General features: G+C 42.0%; 1 protein-coding gene across 2 annotated transcripts in view; it reads left to right on the top strand.

The window, feature by feature from the left end:
• Window positions 1-19624, top strand: part of PLCE1 (phospholipase C epsilon 1) — a 334106-nt gene that overhangs the window by 211212 nt on the left and 103270 nt on the right. For both annotated transcript variants that reach the window (XM_034776200.1, XM_034776201.1), the window contains exon 4: window positions 3145-3461. In XM_034776200.1, coding sequence (XP_034632091.1) covers window positions 3145-3461 — 317 coding nt within the window. The remainder of the gene's footprint in view (window positions 1-3144; window positions 3462-19624) is intronic.

The raw sequence follows: 19624 nt of genomic DNA, 5'->3' as shown, positions 1-19624 counted from the left end.
CCCCCCCCCCCCGTTTCTTGACTGCCCCCTCCAGAACCTCCCTGTCCCTTCTCCTGCCCCCCCTTACCCTGCTGCTCAGAACAGGGTGTTGGGCTCTGTGCCAGCCGGACACATGGCTGAGCTCCCCTGCACAACACAAAACCCGGTCCCTGGCCCTGCACAGGGCTGCCGGAGCGGGATGCAGGAGGAGGAGCTGCCGGCCGGCTCAGAATGCAGGGGGGGGGGGGTGGGAGGAGGAAGCTGCTCCGGAGTCCAGCCCGGGACTTTCCTGCAGCCCTCCCAGCCGCTCGCTCTGCCGGGGGAGGGGGAAATCCCGGACATTGTGAGTGCTTTACAAATTCCCCCCGGACGCTATTTTTAGCACACAAAAGGAGGACATGTCCGGGTAAATCCGGACGAATGGTAACCCTACCTTTCATAATTGTTCAGCACAATGGATAGATGATCCTGATGCAAAGAGTGAACGGGATATGTTGTCCAGGCTTGCTGGAAGAAAGGTAGCAGTGCTTTATGGGTTGGGGGTGGAGGGGAAAAGAGGAAGTCAGAAGCTGCATCAAAAAGAGGTGAGGGTCAGCATGGTGACACTGGCTCATGCCCTGGGAATGTAAATGGGAAGGGTTAAAATGGGCATGCCAGGATGTTAGAAGGCCATTTTCCCACTCAGCACGCAAAGCAGCACCCAGCCTCCCTCCCCTGAAGGTTGTGAATACCAGGTTTGGTTAGGACCTGCTGTGGGCATTTTGCTAGTCGCTCCTTTTTAGGGGGTCTGGGAAGGAATTTTTCCCTCACCACCATTTTGACCTAGGTCAGAGGTGGGCAAACTACGGCCCACGGGGCCCTCCTGCCCGGCCCCTGAACTCCCAGCCAGGGAGGCTAGCCCCCAGCTCCTTCCCCACTGTCCCCCCTACCCTGCAGACATGCCACCATGTGGGCAGCATTCTGGATGGAGGGGCTGCACGCTCCTGCAGAGCAGCGCGGCAGCGTGTCTGGCTCTGGCTGGGTGGCGCGGCTGCCAGACCTGCTGCTCTGAGTGGCATGATAAGGGGGCTGGGGCCAGGGGGTTGGATAAGGGGCGGAGGTTCGGGGGGGCGGTCAGGGGATGGGGAACGGGGGGGTTGGATAGGCGTGGGGTCCTGGGGGGCCTGTCAGGGGGTGGGGTGTGGTCAGGGGACAGGGAGCGGGGGGGTGGTGGATAAGCGTGGGAGTCGGGGTGGGGGTGTGGATAGGGGTTGAGGGGCAGTCAGGGGACTGGGAGCAGGGGGGTTGGATAGGGGGTGGGGTCCTGGGGGGGCAGTTAGGGGACAAGGAGCAGGGAGGGTTGGATGGGTCGGGTGTTCTGAGGGTGGCAGTCAGGGGGCAGGAAGTGGGAGGGGGTGGATAGGGGGCGGGGGCGAGGCTGTTTGGGGAGGCACAGCCTTCGGTACCTGGTCTTCCATACAGTTTTGCAACCCCAATGTGGCCCTCAGGCCAAAAAGTTTGCCCACCCCTGGCCTAGGTGGAGGACTTTTTTCGTCTTCACCACAATGGTTTCAGGGAGGGCTTATAATGGTGAGGAGGAAAGAAGGTTGGGCTATATGCCATAACTTATTTGGTAAGTGTGGGGCGGATGTCCAGTACAGATATTCCGTAGGACAAGCATTCAGTGACCAGATAAATGGCTCAGTAAAGGACTTTAAAAGGAGGTTTGGTTAAAGGAATGGAGCATGGGGTGGGGGAAGTGGGGGAACGACGTTCAGGGCTCCTATGATTGGTATGGCAGGGAGCTGACCCCCCTTTCTTATAGTCCACCTTAACCTTCCTCTGGCAGGGGTGGGGGGTTGGTAAGATCCAAGCCAGGGGTTGGATGGAAAATGAAGGGGGGCTGGCAGAAGCCCCCAGGTAGTTACTGAATGAACATGGAGTTGCCTGCACTGTACACTTTTATCTGCTGTTGTCCCAGACTTCTAATAATAAAGTTGCATCGTGATTAAATCCATATCAAGTGTCTCCTGTCTTCCTTGCGGTATAGCCAGACAACCAAGTATGGGATGAGAAGGGGATGCTTTCTCAAAACTTAATGGTAACTAAAACCAGAAGTTCTGTAGTTTAAGACTTCCATAATTGAATACTTTGACATTTAATGACTTTTTGGCTACCTAGATGTCGATGATGACCTTTGCTTAGATGAGTGCATATCGTTCATAATAAGGGAATGAATTGGGATCAGTCATTAACTTGATTGATTAGACTGCACAAGCAATACTTTCCATTTGTGTAAAATCAGAATTTGTTCCTATGAAAAGATGTTTAAGTAAAAGATATGTCAAGAAACACCACTGTTTGTAAATTATAAATCTATTGTGAAGCTCCTTTATGTGAAAAGAACTTATGCTCTAATAAATTTGTTAGTCTCTAAGGTGCCACAAGTACTCCTATTCTTTTTGCGGATACAGACTAACACGACTGCTACTCTGAAACCTGTCTTTATAGTGACAGATACAATACATACCCTTCCAAATATATGCATGTTTTCTTCGGAGGAAAGAAAGCTGTATTTTATCTTTGGACATTTTCTTGTATGAAAAAGTACAATGAATGCAAATGAATAATAACGTCTAAGCAGTGTTAGTAGTAAGAGGAAAAAGGGAGAAAAAATATCACATAGGTATTGATTTATTGCTATACATTATTCATATTGCAATGATGTCCAGAGGCCCCAATCAATGACCAGGGCCCCTTTGTGCTCGGTGCTGTACAGACAAGCAAAATAAAGGCAGTCCCTGCTCTACAGAACACTTTATTTATGATCATGACAAGATTTAACATGTGAATGAAACAGACAGAGGAGAAGGGTTGTGGAACACAGTAACAATAAAAGCAGGCAAATTTTGCCTAAATCAGTAGTCTCAGTGATCCCCAAAGTCCCAGGTCTCCACCCGCCTAATTAACTCTAGAAGGTAGTGTTTTGTAAATATATATGAGAAGAGTCACCACTAGAACAACTTATTAGGTTATTTAAATATAAAATGTGAAATCCTGTGGTGGTGTTTAAGTAAATAAACAATGTAAGAGAACTAAAAAATTCAGTCTTAGTATGTTTTTGCACAATCAAGTGTAATAGATGAAGGAAAGACGCAACATAATAATTTTTTTGTTTTATTTTAGAACGTCAACCGTGCACATCTATGGCTGGTTCAAATGTGCTCCCCTCCAGTGTAGCTGGTATCAGTAAAGAGCTAGTAGAACTTCAGCACCTCATTCAGTTCCCAGAGGAGGTTGCTAGTATTCTGACTGAACAGGAACAGAATCTCTACCGAAAGATCTTGCCCATTGACTACCTCTGCTTCTTAACCAGGGATTTGAGTAATGCTGAATGTCAGAGCAAACTTCCATGCATTAAAGCTTCCATATCTGCGACTATTCTTTCCTCCCAAAATGGTGAACACAATGTTATTGAAGATCTCGTGACAAGATTTAATGAGGTAAGCCAAGATATTTTAATTACTTCATAAGTGGTTTGATACAATTTATGGGCCAGTTTTTCCCTTTTATCTAAGGGATACCCTAACAATAATTTTTAAAAATGAATGATGAAATTTTTAAAGCTGATCAGGGAGCCACACAACTTCTATTGATATTAAGGGGAGTTATGTGACTAATTTACTTAGTCAGCTTGAAAATCTCAACCCAGGCTTTTCTCCCAAATTGGAAATGTAAACAAGAAAAAAAATGTTAAATCAAGATTTGTTCTCCTGTAATGTATTTATTTTGGCATGTATTCTCAATCACATTATTACTCTGCTCAGAAGCTGGAGGGTATTTTTTTGTGGACAAAGAATGGTCTTCTTAGTAGTCAGGATGGAAGGATTATGAACTAGGAGTTTTTGGACTCCACTAACTACTTACATAATGATGTAACTGTAATCTGGAGAAAGTTAATCCCTTTGTGTGTCTTTGATATTATTATACAAGAAGTGTGACTTAGCTGGGTACTTTTCCATGAACCATATCTTGAGGTCCTTAGTATGTTTTTTTTTTTCCCTCAGTTTTTAGTCCGGTAAACTCCCATTGACTTTAATGGAAATATGACTAAGGGAAAACTTAGTAAAAACCTCAGGATTCACCTAAATTTATGAAAGCCAAAAATACAGTTTTACCTCAAGCCTACCCTTTGCTCAGTCTGTTCTGCCTAACCATAGGATGTATTTTGTATTCTTAAATGAGATCCTAAAATTCAGTGAGAGCACAGAAATGTGTGTGTGGATCAGGCCATGTATTTAACCCCTAATGAACTGTCTGGGTCCCAGGTAAATAAGAACTGAGAACTAACTGTTCTCTTCCAAAATATTTTTATTCCTAGCAGGTCACAAGATACAGGTACTTAAAATCCTGTAATTCTTTTGGTTTTCCCTAATTCAGTTCTAAGATAAGAACATCTAGTGATAGAAAACTGGTAAATACTGTCTTGAGAATGCTACAGAAAGCTGTAGAATACAGCTTTTAAATTATGTAAATGACCTCTAGTTACAGCAGTTTCTGAAATATTAGTCCCAGTTCTCCAGTATGTTGGGGCTGCTTTGTGTTTCTCGGTAGTGAGAAGAAGCCTTAAAGCCATCAGCTCCGACCTGTGGAGGATTCTCCCTGCCTAGGATACCTATTTTATGGCCACCTGCATGAGGAATGTAGTTGGGAAGAAAGGGGAGTGACCAGAGCTCTCTTGTGTCCTGGCAATCTGCAGCTGCCCAAGTGGCCCCTGGGGCATTTTGTAGTTAACTGGTGCAAACTAGGAAAGCCTTCATGTTGTTGTAACTTGCAGTTTGGGACAGGGGTTGGGTGAAATATTTTGGCCAAAACATTTTTTTGTTGAAAAAAATATAGAACGCCAAAATGGTTTGCAAACTTGTCTATTTCCCTGAATTGTTCAGTTTGAGGGGGAGTAAGGAAGACCTGAAAAAGTCAAAACATTTCATTTTGACATTTTCAAAATGAAACATTTTGATTTTTCATTTTGAAACATCTTTTTGTTTGCTTTAAATTTTCTTTAGTTTTTTTTTATCCAACTTGAAACTAAATTTTTACATTTCCCCTCCCCCCCCCCCCAATTCATGGAATAGTCTGTAAAACTTCAATTCTGGGTTGACGCAAAACTAATATTTCCCCCCCAATTTTTTTGAAAATTGCCAGACAACTGAAAAAAAAAATCTGTTATTCGCACTGCTCTATGTGAGACCACAACAGCCCCAGGATTGGGGAGGACACCACTGATTTAAAAGCAATGATCATTTGAATTCTGATCTTGTGATTTGTCGAGGATAGCTAGGAGTATTTTATGTCCAGTGTGAAGCTGAAAATTAAAGCTATCATTGGCAAAAGTACATTACATTACTATATTTTCTAACCCTAGTGGGTTGTGATCTATCAGACTTTGCAACTGTCACTATTCCTTCAACCTAACTGTACTTTTTTTTGGCACTACTCCAAGATTAATTCCTCAGAGCAGCAGTTCTCAAACTGTGGGTTCTAACTCCATTTTAATGGGGTCACCAGGGCTGGCGTTAGACTTGCTAGGGCCAAAGCTCTACCACCCAGGGCCAATGCCAAAGCCCTGGCGGGGCTCAAGTTACAGGCCTCCCATCTGGGGCTGAATCCCTTGAGCTTTGGCTCCCCACCCAGGGAGGAGACTCGGGCAGGCTCAGGCTTCAGTCCCCCCTCCTGGGGCCGTGTAGTAATTTTTGTTGCCAGAAGGGGGTCATGGTGCAATGAAGTTTGAGAACCCCTGCCTCAGAGCATTGTAATTTTAACTCGTGCATATAATACTTAATCGTTAATACAATGTATTACTTCTAAGTGGTGTTTGCAATAGATTTTTTTTAACTGAAAAAACGTTGTGTTTAGAGTTGCTGTGTAATATTCACTGCCCCAATAAATCAGTATCTTAGCATCTGCTTTATTTTATAGCACAGTTGAATATATATCAGTGTCATATCCTACCAACAAGAGTGGACTTTCTAAATGGCTTTGTTTTCAAATGTGCAAGAAAATTCCTGCACAGAGAGTCATACTTTTGTTGGCAGAAGACAATGAGTGCTTGCTGATTTTCTGGCATTGCCCACAAGAATACTGGAGTGTATTTATACTCTGGGAGCCAAAATGAATTTCAAAATGACAGGCTTTTGCTACATAATGGGAGAAGATTATTTCATATTTTCCTTCTTTTCAACAGAAATTATTGCATGCAAATTATCTTTCATCTAGTGATGTGCTTTGTGGGTTTTTTTTATAAATGTAACTGCAAAGTTATCCTATTTAGTAGTTGTTGTTTCATGATAAAAAGGAAATTCAGCCAAATCTTAACACACTTAAAGGAGTTTTCACCGAATAAGGACTGCAGGATTGGTATTAAGTAACTTCTGCAAAAAATTTGCCTGTTAGGCTTAATCAAATAGGGACAAATCCTGCTCCCATTGAAATAAATGTTACTATTATTTAATATTTATATTACAACAACACCCAGATGCCTCATTCATGATCCAGGCCCCAAATTTCCATTGACTTCATGGTGCAGGATCAAGATCAAGCCGTAGAGAGTAGAAACATCGTGTTTCCTTTGTATATGAATTACATTAAGTGCAGTTGCTATTATGAAACTTCTGCTTACTGTATATTTAAATGACATCACTAGAGGATATAGACAACACAATATGGTAATATTCTGATAGCTTTTATTTGCTTTAATTTTTTTAAATCACTCCAGTTACCACTGGTTCACGCTTCAGACTTGAATTGCAATATTTGGGCTTAGAAGGGAGGAAAAGCATGTTAATAGCTCATAAGAGGCAATATAAGGGATATGAAAAGGGGAAAGAATCCATGATGTATGGTCAACACCTTATGGAATGGGAATGATTTATGAAGGGTGATCCAGAGGAAGGGCTGTCTTATGCACCATGTATAATTTCTGTTTAATTTGTAGCACTTAAATGTATTGGATCTGCTTGTGTGGTAATATACATTTATTTTGCATTTGCTTTTGTTATGAGATGATAGCATGGAACGCCTGTCATATAGGCTTTTGAAAATGCAAGAAAAGGTTTAAAAAAAAAAAGCTAAATTAAATGTAATGAATAGTCAGCCTCCCTCTTAACATAACACATAAGGAGAAATGTGTTAGTTTTGCTCCTAGTCAGAAGAGATTTGAGGTAGAATGTATTTAATTCAATTGGAAGTGTCTGAGGCCTTTTCATAAAGAAAAGGTGATCAGCATCAAAATATGAGTGGTTAGGAGAGATCCTTGCGAGCAACAATATCATTCACAAGACGTGAACCACTTCTGATTGGAGTAGAGCAGCATGTGGATTCCTGACTTCTGAGGGCAATTGTAGGGATAAATTAAATTACTCCGATTTTTTTCAGCAATGTCTACAAAAATGAGAACACTTGGATATCTGTTTTCCCAGGGATCATGAAATGGTGCGTTTTAACTCTGAACAGCATAGGGATTATGCATGAGGGGGAACCTGATGCTATTTCAATGCAGTTAGATCATGCACAGATATAATAAAAGATCTTGTGATGGTCAAATCTTAAAAAACAACTTATGAATATAATTGCTAGTGTCAGCATTTCTTTGTTGCTTCAGTAGGCTCACTTATATTCATGACTAGAACAAATACCTCTACTGCAGTTAGAAGACACCTTTGTCTGTCAAAGATGGTTATTTAAGATTATTGTGGGTTTTTGCCCCAGAAATTTAGGGAAAGCTTTTTGAGAAAACAGTAGCATTAAGATTAGAGAGAAACTAACTCTATCTATAACATCTTAATAAAAAGAAAAATAGAATAATAAAAGTGCCTTCAATACAGACTTCAGTTCTAGCATAGAGGTGCTAGAGTAAGATAGCATAGATTGAAATTACTGGCCAGAACTTCACAGATAATAGAATGAATACATGCCTAGCAAATTATTTTCTTGATGAGCTGAGCCTGGATAAGGGAAGCCTACATCTGTTTAAAGGAAGCATGACCATTTGGGTATTGGAGGTATGATTCAGGGAGTATATATCATTACACTGGAGAGACTTCCTTGCCGGAGATTTGTAACCCACTGGTCAGTGTGCCTTACATGTCTTGCTCTGTGCCTGATCCACAGATGAGTCTGTTTACAGGCCACAACTATAAAAAGCCTGCTTCCTTAGCTCAAGTCGCTTTTATATCTAGAAGTCCCCAGTTCAGTCCCTGGTGTCAGCCATGATGGCAGCTGTCCTAGGTTCATCCAATCACCTTTTTCAAAAATGTGTGTGGGGAAAAAAGGCTAATAGTGAATAATCTGACTATAAAGAGTAACAGAACCATTCTCAGAAATGGCCAGGTATCCTGATCTGTATTCCATCTTTTTCACTGTACTTTAGAACATTGGGTAGTATGGACAGTTCTAGATCTAAAGGGCCTAACCAAATCCACAAGGAAATACAGGTTTCAAATATAATATACGTATCCTCTCGTAAACCTGCTGTTTCTCTCAGGAATTTATTATCTCTGATGGACCTTCCAGGTGAATATGTATGTAATAGTATGGCCCAATCTCATAAGATCTCTAGTGTTTGTGTAGCCTCTGCAACATTTTTTTTCAGCTTTCTGATAAGATCAAATTCACTGGAGTTAATATAGAAAGGAAAAGCAGTGGTGAACATTACTACTAGAGTACAGATTACTAATAATGCTAATATAGAAAGACAGGATATCACATTGAAGAAATAGTTGATAAAACTGACATTAAAATGGAAAAAAGAATGGAGAAAAAAACAGACTTGTCAATAAGGGGGCTAGATATGTACTGGACTTTAAAAAGAAAAATTCAAAATGTTGGAGAATGAGGGAAGGCAAAACATTTGAGATTAATTTCCAGTGAGTGAAGACAATATGGATCTGTTCAGATTCATAGGAAAGCTATCTGATCTTCTAGATCTAAGATTAAAATGATCCATTGTATACTCAATGGTGCCATAAAACTTCTGTGATGAGATATTGTAGTGCAGAGGAAAACAGAAGATTACAGTATGATAGTTATCCTGGCTGATAAAAGAGAAACAGGAGTGAGAGAGAATGGTGGCTTTAAGACATGGAGGTATTAAAATCCTCATTTTTCCAGAATTGACACTGCAGATGAAAAGGAAAGTCGCAGATCAAGCAGTCCTTGTGAAGGAGTAAAATCTGTTGTCCTTGTAACCAGTGAGGTTGCAGGTCACACATGGAGAACAGATCCATCTGTTCTCGGACACCCTATCATCAGCTGCTTTGTTGCTGTAAATCTGATAAGAAGAGCAGATTGAAAACAAAGCAAGAAATTCCATCAAAGTCAGGAAAAAAAAAGACAACCATAAAGCCATGATAAATGACAAATGTCTACCTGGGGATTTTAAAGCGGATCAAACTAAGTTTAACTGGTTTGAAAATAGTCACATACACATGACGCAATCACTGTGTGCTGACTGCACATTTGCTCTAAACTCTAGAGTCCTTTGGCCAAGTAAACTAGGTTTGCTGCAGATTGAACTAGTGCAGTCTATTATTCTTGTGAACGCAGTTGCTGTGCACCACTTGTGACATGCTTCCATCAGCTGTCCCATCGTGCTTTGCAGATTAACCATTATTGACTTGTTTGTTCACCTGTATGCCCTTCCGTGCTCTGGTATCAAGTTCCCAGGATGTCTCCTTCTTTCTTTAAAAGATGGTGGGGAGCCAGAATGTGCCCATTTGCTGCTGGAGCCAAGTGTTTCAGCATTCTTGCAATACAACTGTATCTAGAGTGATAGCACTCTAGAAGCCCTATAACATGTCTTGCGCAGCTGCTTGGAGCTGTGCTGAGACCATGGATCTCATTACCATCTGGGAACAAGCATCAGGATAGAAAGCTCTTGTGGCCAACCACTGGAACGAAGACTTTTTTGTGGATATTGCCAAGCAGATACCTGAAAGGAGCCATGACTGGGGTGCTGACCAGTGCCATATAAAGAGCAAGTAGCTCAGAAGTACATTGAAATGAGCAACAAAAGAATGCAATCGAGCAGAGAACATGTGACCTGTCCATTTGATGATGAACTGGACAGGATTCTACACCATATGGAGCTTGCTGGCTGCACTTTTCCCTCCCTTTCCGTCCACTGAGGACAACTGACAAGGCCCACAGGAGGATGCTAGGGATAAGCTGTCCCCTGAGAGGTAGGATCTTTTTGGGACTTAGGACCCTGACTTTGGCCAGCTGGAAAACCAGTTGCAGTCATGTCCTGCTGCAATATGCCCTGAATCTTGCCCTGCATCAGCGTAGCCAAAATCAAGAGTCAGACAATCTAAAGGGGCTGTAGAGGCTATTACTATCTGGCTGGGCCCTTGACATAACCTCATAGTCCCCCTCCCCCCATCACTTTGACATCATACAAGCACCACAAATGAAACTGTATAATTTAAAGCAGCAACATAATTTTAACCCACCCGCATCATCAAGGCTAAAGAGGCAAAGAAGGCTGGGAGATGCAGAGGCCACTCGTGTATGCTGTTCTCAGATAGAATGCTCTCCTACAAAACATGCTTCTGCAAGATCAGCAAGCCTTGCAGTCCCATAAACTGGGACCAAGCCATGTCTTTCAGCCCCTGGACATTACTGGTTACTCAGACCATCAGTAACTCCTCCCCACCATATCCACAAAGCACTTGTTCCAGAGGCCATTCCCCTCTCAGGTCCATTATCTGCCCACCTAGAACACTGGCTCCTTGGCACCTGATACTTTTGAACTCTGCAATGCACCTGAAAATTTTGAGCCATAGCACTCAACCCCTGAACCACACGTAAAAGAAGAGACAGAGGGAAGAGAGATGTGCTTGTAACTTTAAGGCTGCCCCCAACCCCTCCAACTCTTATTTTTGCACTGTTTGCATTGTTGTAATTTCAGTCTGGTTTTCACTGTTTTATTTAAAGGTTCACTGTTTGTTGGTTACTCAGACTATTTTGATAAATGTATTTTCAAATAAAAAGGTATAGTTATTTATCTAATGTTCAATTAGAATTTTATTTTGGCTTTGTTACGGTTTAAAAAAAAACTGTATAAAATAAATCTCATGACTCATCCATACGTCACACACAATCTTTTAAATAAAGCTAGAATAATACATACGGTTTTATGAAAGTATATCGGCAACCTCCCACTGCCACTACCAATAAACGATACTGTACTGCTAACAATCTATCCCAACCTCCCCTCCCCCATGGATTACAGCTGGATTTACAGTTACACATGTTCAGGTATGAGATTCAAAAATATGAATAGGCATTCCCTGGGTGTTAGTGTTCTCTGTGGGACATAATGCTGGCTGCTCGAACCATCAAGCAAGTCTCTTCACTTCATCCTTCTACCCATCATTAAGGCTTTCCCCCTTGTTCTCACCAGTGTTATGCATAACACAGCATGCTACTATAATGGTCAGGAATTTTTTTCTGCTGCTTCCAGACGGTTCCATAAGCAATGCCTGCTGCTTTTCAAATGTCAAAATGCACACTTGACCACCATTCTGTAACTACTCAAGTGATAGTTAAAAAGTTCCTTCCTTCTGACCAAGCAACTTGTGAATGGCTTCATTAATCAGGGCATCAGAGGATAAAACAAGGTCTCTAAGGTCTGGTCTATACTACCCGCCTGAATCGGCGGGTAGAAATCGACCTCTCGGGGATTGATTTATCACGTCCCGTCGGGACGCGACAATCGATCCCCGAATCGGCGCTCTAACTCCACCAGCGGAGGTGGTAGTAAGCGCCGCCGACAAAAAGCCGCAGAAGTCGATTTTGCTGCCGTCCTCACAACGGGGTAAGTCGGCTGCAATACGTCTAATTCAGCTACGCTATTCACTTAGCTGAATTTGCGTATCTTAAATCGACTCCCCGCTGTAGTGTAGATGTACCCCTAGAATAGCTGGTACAACCTTAACACCATTAGTGTCCAAAGTGGTTATTGGAGCAAAGAGCACAATGGAGAAATACCCCTTTCTATTTATAAACTGTACTCTGGCACGGAGGGGGCAGAAATGCTAGGGATATGGATTCCATCAACTGCCTAATACAGTTTGGGAAGCCCATGAGTGCAAAGTCATCAATCATCTCCTGATTCACCACCACGCTGAAACGATTGGCTATAGACCAGTAACATTCTGGGGTGGCCAGCTTCCAGACGACAAAGGTTATCCACTTCTCTACAACGATAGGGCACTGTATGTTTTTATGCTGTCACTGAAGGTCCAGAATCAGTTCCTTGCACATTTTTTTTATTTAAAGGAGCCCTTCCCATTCTGAAATTCTCTCACCTCTGCTGGTCATTGCCAGGTCTGCAGAATTATCCTCTCTCATCAATCCATGCTGGTTTGCTAGGCCCAGAAACTGTGCTGTGTAGCTGATCCAGGAATTAAGTCCTCTAGTTCCAACAGGTTGGCTTCCTTGTCCTGGTGCAACAGCTCTGCAGTGTTCTGCTGCTGCTGCCTGTGATGGGGTATGTAAACCTTACTGCAGGACAGAAGGGATTTAGGAGCAATTCTGGGCCCAGGTGACTTTGCACCACCACACTTGCAGAGCCTGCCCCAGCTGCAGGAGGAGCTGAAAAGAAGGGGAGGGGACAGACAGCAGATGAGAAGAGACATGTATCTTGGGAGCTCCTGCGTTACAGTACAGGAGGAGTCCTGGCTGCAAGATGCAGGTACTGCAGGATCTAGAGGGGGGATTAGCCTTTCCCTAGGAGTAGGGAACCCTTTACTTTAACTGCTGGTGGATCATTGATAAGGCTTTTGACCACTCCTTAGACTGGGAAAGTAATTGGTAGGAAGTGGTCCAGGGAAGCAACTCAAGCACTCTGGAGTGTTTGTGATCACTGCCTCTGATAGGCACCTGGGTCAGAGCCTGATGGAGAGGGAGGGACCAGGCTCCCCTACCAACCACCCTTTCATGAAGGGGGCACAACCTGCCACCTCACCCCCTGTGGAGATAAGGGCAGGGAGATAGAGACATTGTAAGCTCTGAGTCAAGGATGCTCCACACACAGGTGAGCTGAAGACTCTTTGTTTTGTGGGGACATTGGACTATATACATTTTGTTGGACTCTGAGACCCCATAAAGGGGCAAACTCAATTGGTGACCTGGCCAGAGGGCCAAGTCGCTACCCACTGGAAGACAGACTACCACCACAGTGTCTGAATGATTGCTAGCAAAGGATGCCAGAGATGGGGGATGAGCTGAGACACAGTGACCTACCTGCTAGTCAGCACCACTGAACAGCCTAGCCTGGTCACACTGCCATTGAATGTTCTCATGCACCTCACCATCTGCTTTGTGGGTGCAGCAGGCGAAGTTCAACACAGAATGCTGTAATACAGCCCAAGCATTCATGCTTGCCACCATTGTGGCATGGTGCATTTCTGGTTCCATCGTGATAGGAATTTGAAAATTGCACTAACATGCTCAGAAAGGAAGCATGATGCTGAGATAGTGGAAACATGGGATTGAGGGCGGGGGGAAAAACAGCTAGCACACTAAAAATAGCAGTGCACACATGTCCATGTGGGCTTCAGAGCAGGCTGGCAATGCACATATGTACCGAGAAATCAGTGGGTTGTACAGCCTCTCCACTGTGATAACAAAAGTGCCATGCAAATGCCTGTTCTTACTTTCTGGTGACATTGTAAATAAGAGGGCAGCATTAATCTCTTGTAAATGTAAACAAACTTGATTGTCTTAGCGATTGTCTGAACAAGAAGTAGGACCGAATGGACTTGTAGGCTAGGAAGTTTTACATTGTTTTGGTTTTGAGTGCAATTATGTAACAAAAAATTACATTTGTAAGTTGCACTTTCATGACAAAGATTGCATTATGGTACTTGTATTAAGTGAATTGTAAAATACTATTTCTTTTGTTTATCATTTGTACAGTGCAAATATTTGTAATCAAAAATATACACTGATTTCAATTACAACACAAAATACAATATATATGAAAGCGTAGAAAAACATCCAAAATATTTAATAAATTTCAATTGATATTCTATTGTTTAACAGTGCGATTAAAACTGATTAATTTTTTTAGTTAATCACATGAGTTAACTGCGATTAATCAACAGACCTAATAATTAATAGAATGTATAATCAGTTTGTAATGCCCAAAGGTTAATGGCCAAAGTCCCTGATTAGGATTAGGTTCCCATTAGAATCATAGAATATCAGAGTTGGAAGGGACCTCAAGAGGTCATCTAGTCCAACCCCCTGCTCAAAGCAGGACCAATTCCCAGCTAAATCATCCCAGCCAGGGCTTTGTCAAGCCGGGCCTTAAAAACCTCCAAGGAAGGAGACTCTATAGCCAAGGAAGGAGACTCTATATACTAGATGACATACAATCACACAAGTGGACATGGTCCCTGACCCAGATAGTTGACAACCTCATCTGAAAAAGACAAGTGAGTGTGGCAAACACTAGGAGGAAAGGGGGAATAAAGGGAGGAGAAAGAGGGATCCAGTCTGAGTGCTCCAGGAGAGTATAAAAGCAAAAACAAAAAAAATCCATCCTGCAGTGAAATATGTTCTCCCATTGATGTGTTTTTATTTTACTTTCTTCTGGGGCAGTTATGGTGAATCATTTGAGGTCTTAGTTTCAGATACAACTTACAATATTCTACTATACATCAGCACATTTCTCAATCTGATGCAACTAAAAGTGCAGGGGGGGTGGGAAATCCCTGTATTTGTAATGTTTTCTTTTCTAAATTAATTGATGTTTGCGTGATGTTTTCATAGTTAGCTTACATGGCTCACTGCCTGTTTTTCCTTGTGGCGTTCTGTTATGTTTACTTCATAGTAGTTTTTACATTTGCAAGTTTTCAAAATGATGATCTGAGTGGTATGAGTGTATGTACCCTGAGTAATCTAAGAGCTTTCTTTGTGGTCTCCAACGATTTTCTGAAGTTCATCAAGTTCTTGGATGCCATGACTTTGTAAGTCTACTGGGGGTATGTCTACACTACAGTAGGTGGTGTGATTTTCTGCTTGGGTGGGTGTACTCATGCTAGCTTTAATCTAGCTAGCACACTAAAAATAGCAGTGCACACATGTCCACATGGGCTTCAGAGCAGGCTGGCAATGCGCATATGTACTGAGAAATCAGTGGGTTGTACAGCCTCTCCACTGTGATAACAAAAGACCAGAATCTGTTGTCAGTAACGCTGATACAAATCCAGAGTATTTCTGGTATAACAGACTAATTTGATGACTCCAAGATATATTGACTAGGGATTTATTGATTGTTAAATCTATTAAGACTTCAATTCTGATCACAGTAAAAAAAATAATTAAAGGAATGTATTGACGAGAGCACCTCTTTCATTACAAATTAAGTACTGTACAGCTGTATGTATAACACTTAATATCAAATATACAGTAGTTAACAAGCAGTCCTTCAGATTTTCATAGTTCTCCAGTAGATGTGTCACTGTTCCCTTTCATCTGGGTTACATTATAGGTACCTTTGCCTTCAGTTGAATTAAATAAGTGTGACACTTATATAACTTAAAAACTTCATGAAAATGTATTAGCTGCTAGGTTAAATCTTCAGTTACGTGTCTCACCTACCGTTCGATAGTCCTCCGTGCCAAAGAGCTAAGCATATTCATTCTATGTAAGGAGATCATATTTTAGATTAAAAATAAGGAGAGGTGTGTGTGTGTGTGTGTGTGTGTGTGTGTTACAGGCTGCAGCAACTCTGAGAATAATAAAATGGCAGCTGTCTCAACTCAGACTGAGGACCAGATTCTCAGCTGCTGTAAATGGGCATAGCTCCTTGACTTAATGGAACTACGCTGATTAACACCTGCTGAGAGTCTGCCTAGAATTAGTAAAAATGTAATAGTGTAGGACCCAGAGAACAAAAGTATGATACAGTGGTATGTTCTATAGTTGTAATGGATTCCAGGTTCCCATAATCACCCAGATTTCACCCATTCCTCAATTTCTCCAAAAATAAAACATTCCTGAAATTTCACATTGTCTCATTCCAGGTTTGAATTTTTCTAGGAAACTTTGGGGAAAAATCATAAGGAGTTTTAAAGTTAAGCTGCCAAATTCTGTGTTATACTGTGACCCATTTTAGCCACCCTGGAAATGCAAAAAGGGCCATAAAGCCAGTGGATCCAGGTACTCTGACACATACACAGGGGACTGCAAGCAGATGGTGTATAGTGGAGGGAAGGCAGCATGGCCAAAGTGCCACTGAATTCTAGCCATTCTCAGCAGCCAAAACCATTTCTTGGAGCCACAGGTAACTTGAAACTTCCCTATTCTGGACCTAGCCCCTGACAAAATTTAAGGGAGGCACAAAGATAAATTTGTGTATACCACACTGCCTTTAGGTATCTGCATCTAAGAACAAAAGTGAGGGAGTTGTGTACTGGATTTGGGAATTGGCTTCCATCTCTGGCCGAAGACTGATCAGGTTCTCACACTTATGCCTTTTTTCCTTCAGTTAACTATCTCCTAAACCTTACATTCTCCCCCCATATTATTTTTCTAATACACATGTGACAAGTTAAAAAAAAATCCAATATTTTGATGACACTGCTGAATTCTTACCTAGTTTGCGATGATAGTCAATAATTTAGCATCGCCATCTTAATAGCACATACTGAAACATGAATTTGGGTTATTCAGCTGAATATCCACCTCCAACAATAATCTACCAGTTTCTGGTCCTTTGGGGGGGATGACTTCTTCCTTCTGTCTGGAGGGAGGGGCAAGCAGAGACAGTGAAATTTTTTTTGCTTCCTTTCTGTGAAGGCTAGGGGAAGGGATCAGATTAGGAAATGGAGAGATCTTTAGTAGTGAGGAAAGGTTGGGAAAAAAAAAAAAAAAAAAAACAGGAAGCCATTGGGCAGGGATCTTCACTTTCTCTTTATGAACATGAGAGGGAATAGAGAAGATCCATTAAGGGCAGATTGTGCAGGGGAAGTCAGCAAGGTGTACGTATGGGAATCTTCACACCCCACCCCTATGTTACAAAGAAAGGAGCTGGAGAGGGTCATGGTGGGGGGGAGGGAGCGGGAAGGAGGGAGAAGAAAGAAAGAGTGCACAAGGACTGAGGGATCTTCAGTACTTTTCTTCCCAGGAAGATTTCTTCAGGGACATGCTTCTCTCCTTCGCACTCAGGCAAAGTAGGAGCAATGAGCTCTCTGTCCTCTTCTCTTGGTCAGGAGAGAGAGAGAGAGAGAGAGAGGGGTGAAAATCTCCTCCTTGATGCACCCCATTCTTGTTCTCACTTGTGTATGTATACCTCTGTGTGTGTGCAGGGGGTGGGGATGGAATTCTTCACCCACTGCATACTTAAGTCAATAAAGAAAGTGATTTAATGCATGGTAATCTATTTTCAGTTATTTATAATTTATTTCTCAACCTAAACTTGTAATGTATTCCACATTGTGGTGCAAGTAAAGTGTGACATCTTAAAACAAAACTCAATTCAGGTAACCCAGAAACATTTACACTGAATGTAACTAAAGTTATGGGAGGAGAGCAAGGATGAAAAGTTTCAATATAAAAAAAAAGGTGACTTTTTGAAAAATTAAAAATGCCTGAAAACAAGTGAGGAATGAGAGTACCTCCTGAACTATATCTCTTGTATGGCACTGCTACTTTGATACTATAATCATGCATTAGGTTTGTCACTAATATTCTGATTTCTAACAAAAGAATAATTATTTGTCAAATTTAAATAACTGATCATTTTAATGGCATAATGTTTCAGGTTTCTCATTATCATTCAAAACAAAATTTAAAAATCAAGAGATAGATAGTTTCAGGTCATGTAACAGGGGTTGCACTCACCTCTTGCAAGCACCCCATGGCCGAGCGTGTGTGCATGCACTCTCTACCTGTTTGTGATGGGTCTTCACGGACTCAGCCCTTTGGCCAAGTCACATACAGTCGGTCTGTGATAAAAGCAAAGCAAACCCTTTCGGGGTAGAAGTCCAACAGGGGCCTCGACCAGTGCCCTCTGTAATATCTCTCTGTTTGTCCCTGCTTTGGACTAGAGCAGTGCCCCAGGGCTCCTTCCCTGAAGGCAATGTCTTCACCCTCTCAGGGCCTTTCTGGCCCCAACTCTTCAGCTGGGCCACTAAGTTCATTCCCCTTCTAGGGAACCTCAAAGTCCAGGCCCACCCTCTACTGCAGGTCCCAGCCTAGGGACCCTATAGATAGCAGCCATCCCTTTAAATAAACTGTGTTGCTGCTATATTCCCTGGGTCAGTTCCCCATGGCTGCCGCACAGTCTTCAACCTTAACTCAGGGCCTTGTCCTGGTGGAGTCCCAGTAGCCAACCCAGAGCCCCATCCACTCTCCACCAGCTCTAACAAGAAACTGAACTCACTCTGCCCCTGCAGCTCTTCTTATACTAGCCTGCTGGGCCCTGATTGGCTGTTTGGGAAGCAGCCTCTCTAGGCAACTCAGAGGACCTCTCTACTGCCCTTTTCTGGGGCAGGGTGTGGCCAGGCCACAAGGTCCCCATCAGGGGACCTCAGGGCCTAGTCCACCCCATCACACTGTGTAAATAAACATTGCTCCATCTTCGGTCAGCATTTTTTCACAATGCCTAAATGGGTTTGCATAACACTTTTTAAAAGTATATGTTGTACAAATATCAAACTGTTTTCAATCCCTGTCATAGTGTTTAATCAGGGAAGGGAGATTGTTCGTAATTCTGAAACATTCATAACCTTAAACAAAAACATTATGGTTGTTCTTTCAAAAGTTTACAACTGAACATTGACTTAATACAGCTTGGAAACTTCACTATGCAGAAGAAAAATGCTGCTTTTAACCATCTTAATTTAAACAAAACAAGCACAGAAACAGTTTCCTTAACTTGTCAAATCTTTTTTAACCCCCCCCCCCCTTTTTTTTTAAGTAGTTTACATTTAACATAGTACTGAACTGTAATTACTTCCCCTCCCCACCCTCTCTGATGCCTGATTGCATACTTCCAGTTCCAAATGAACTGGTTGGCCAGTCAGTTTGTAACTCTGGTATTTGTAACTCTGAGGTTCAACTGTATATGTCACTGGAGTTGTATGAAACAGCCTAAGCATATTGGTGAATCTGGTCCATCAAATTTCTCTCAGCAGTATTTTGACTTCAGAGAGAAGTGATAAAATTGCAGTTGCTGGATATGAAGAATGACTTTGTTTGATTTCATTCTGTGTACTATAAATCCTGCTTTTCAAATAGTGGAATGAAATTTTTCTCACTTGTCACTATATAGTGCATGATATCTTGATGAAGATTCTTATTTTACATGCCTATGGTTTTAATGTGTAGCTCAGTTTTATATTAATAATTAAACAATTTTGTTGTTGCAAAATTCACCTCTAGTCTTGGTTGGAGAGATTTAAAATATACTTAATTACTCTGTCAGTATAAAAATGTGTGTTTTCTACTCCAGTAAAATTACTATTAATTCAGCTGCATTTTATTACAGAAGCATATGCACCATTTATTTTTCTATACTAGGTTGTAGAAGAGGCATGTGCTATAATTTTATCCTGTGATAAACCTGTAAATTTGTTCATCCTTTCATTTACTA

This window comes from Trachemys scripta, chromosome 7, assembly GCF_013100865.1.
Source record: "Trachemys scripta elegans isolate TJP31775 chromosome 7, CAS_Tse_1.0, whole genome shotgun sequence".
Taxonomy (NCBI): Eukaryota; Metazoa; Chordata; order Testudines; family Emydidae; genus Trachemys; species Trachemys scripta.
This window is presented reverse-complemented; position numbering and strand designations above follow the sequence as displayed.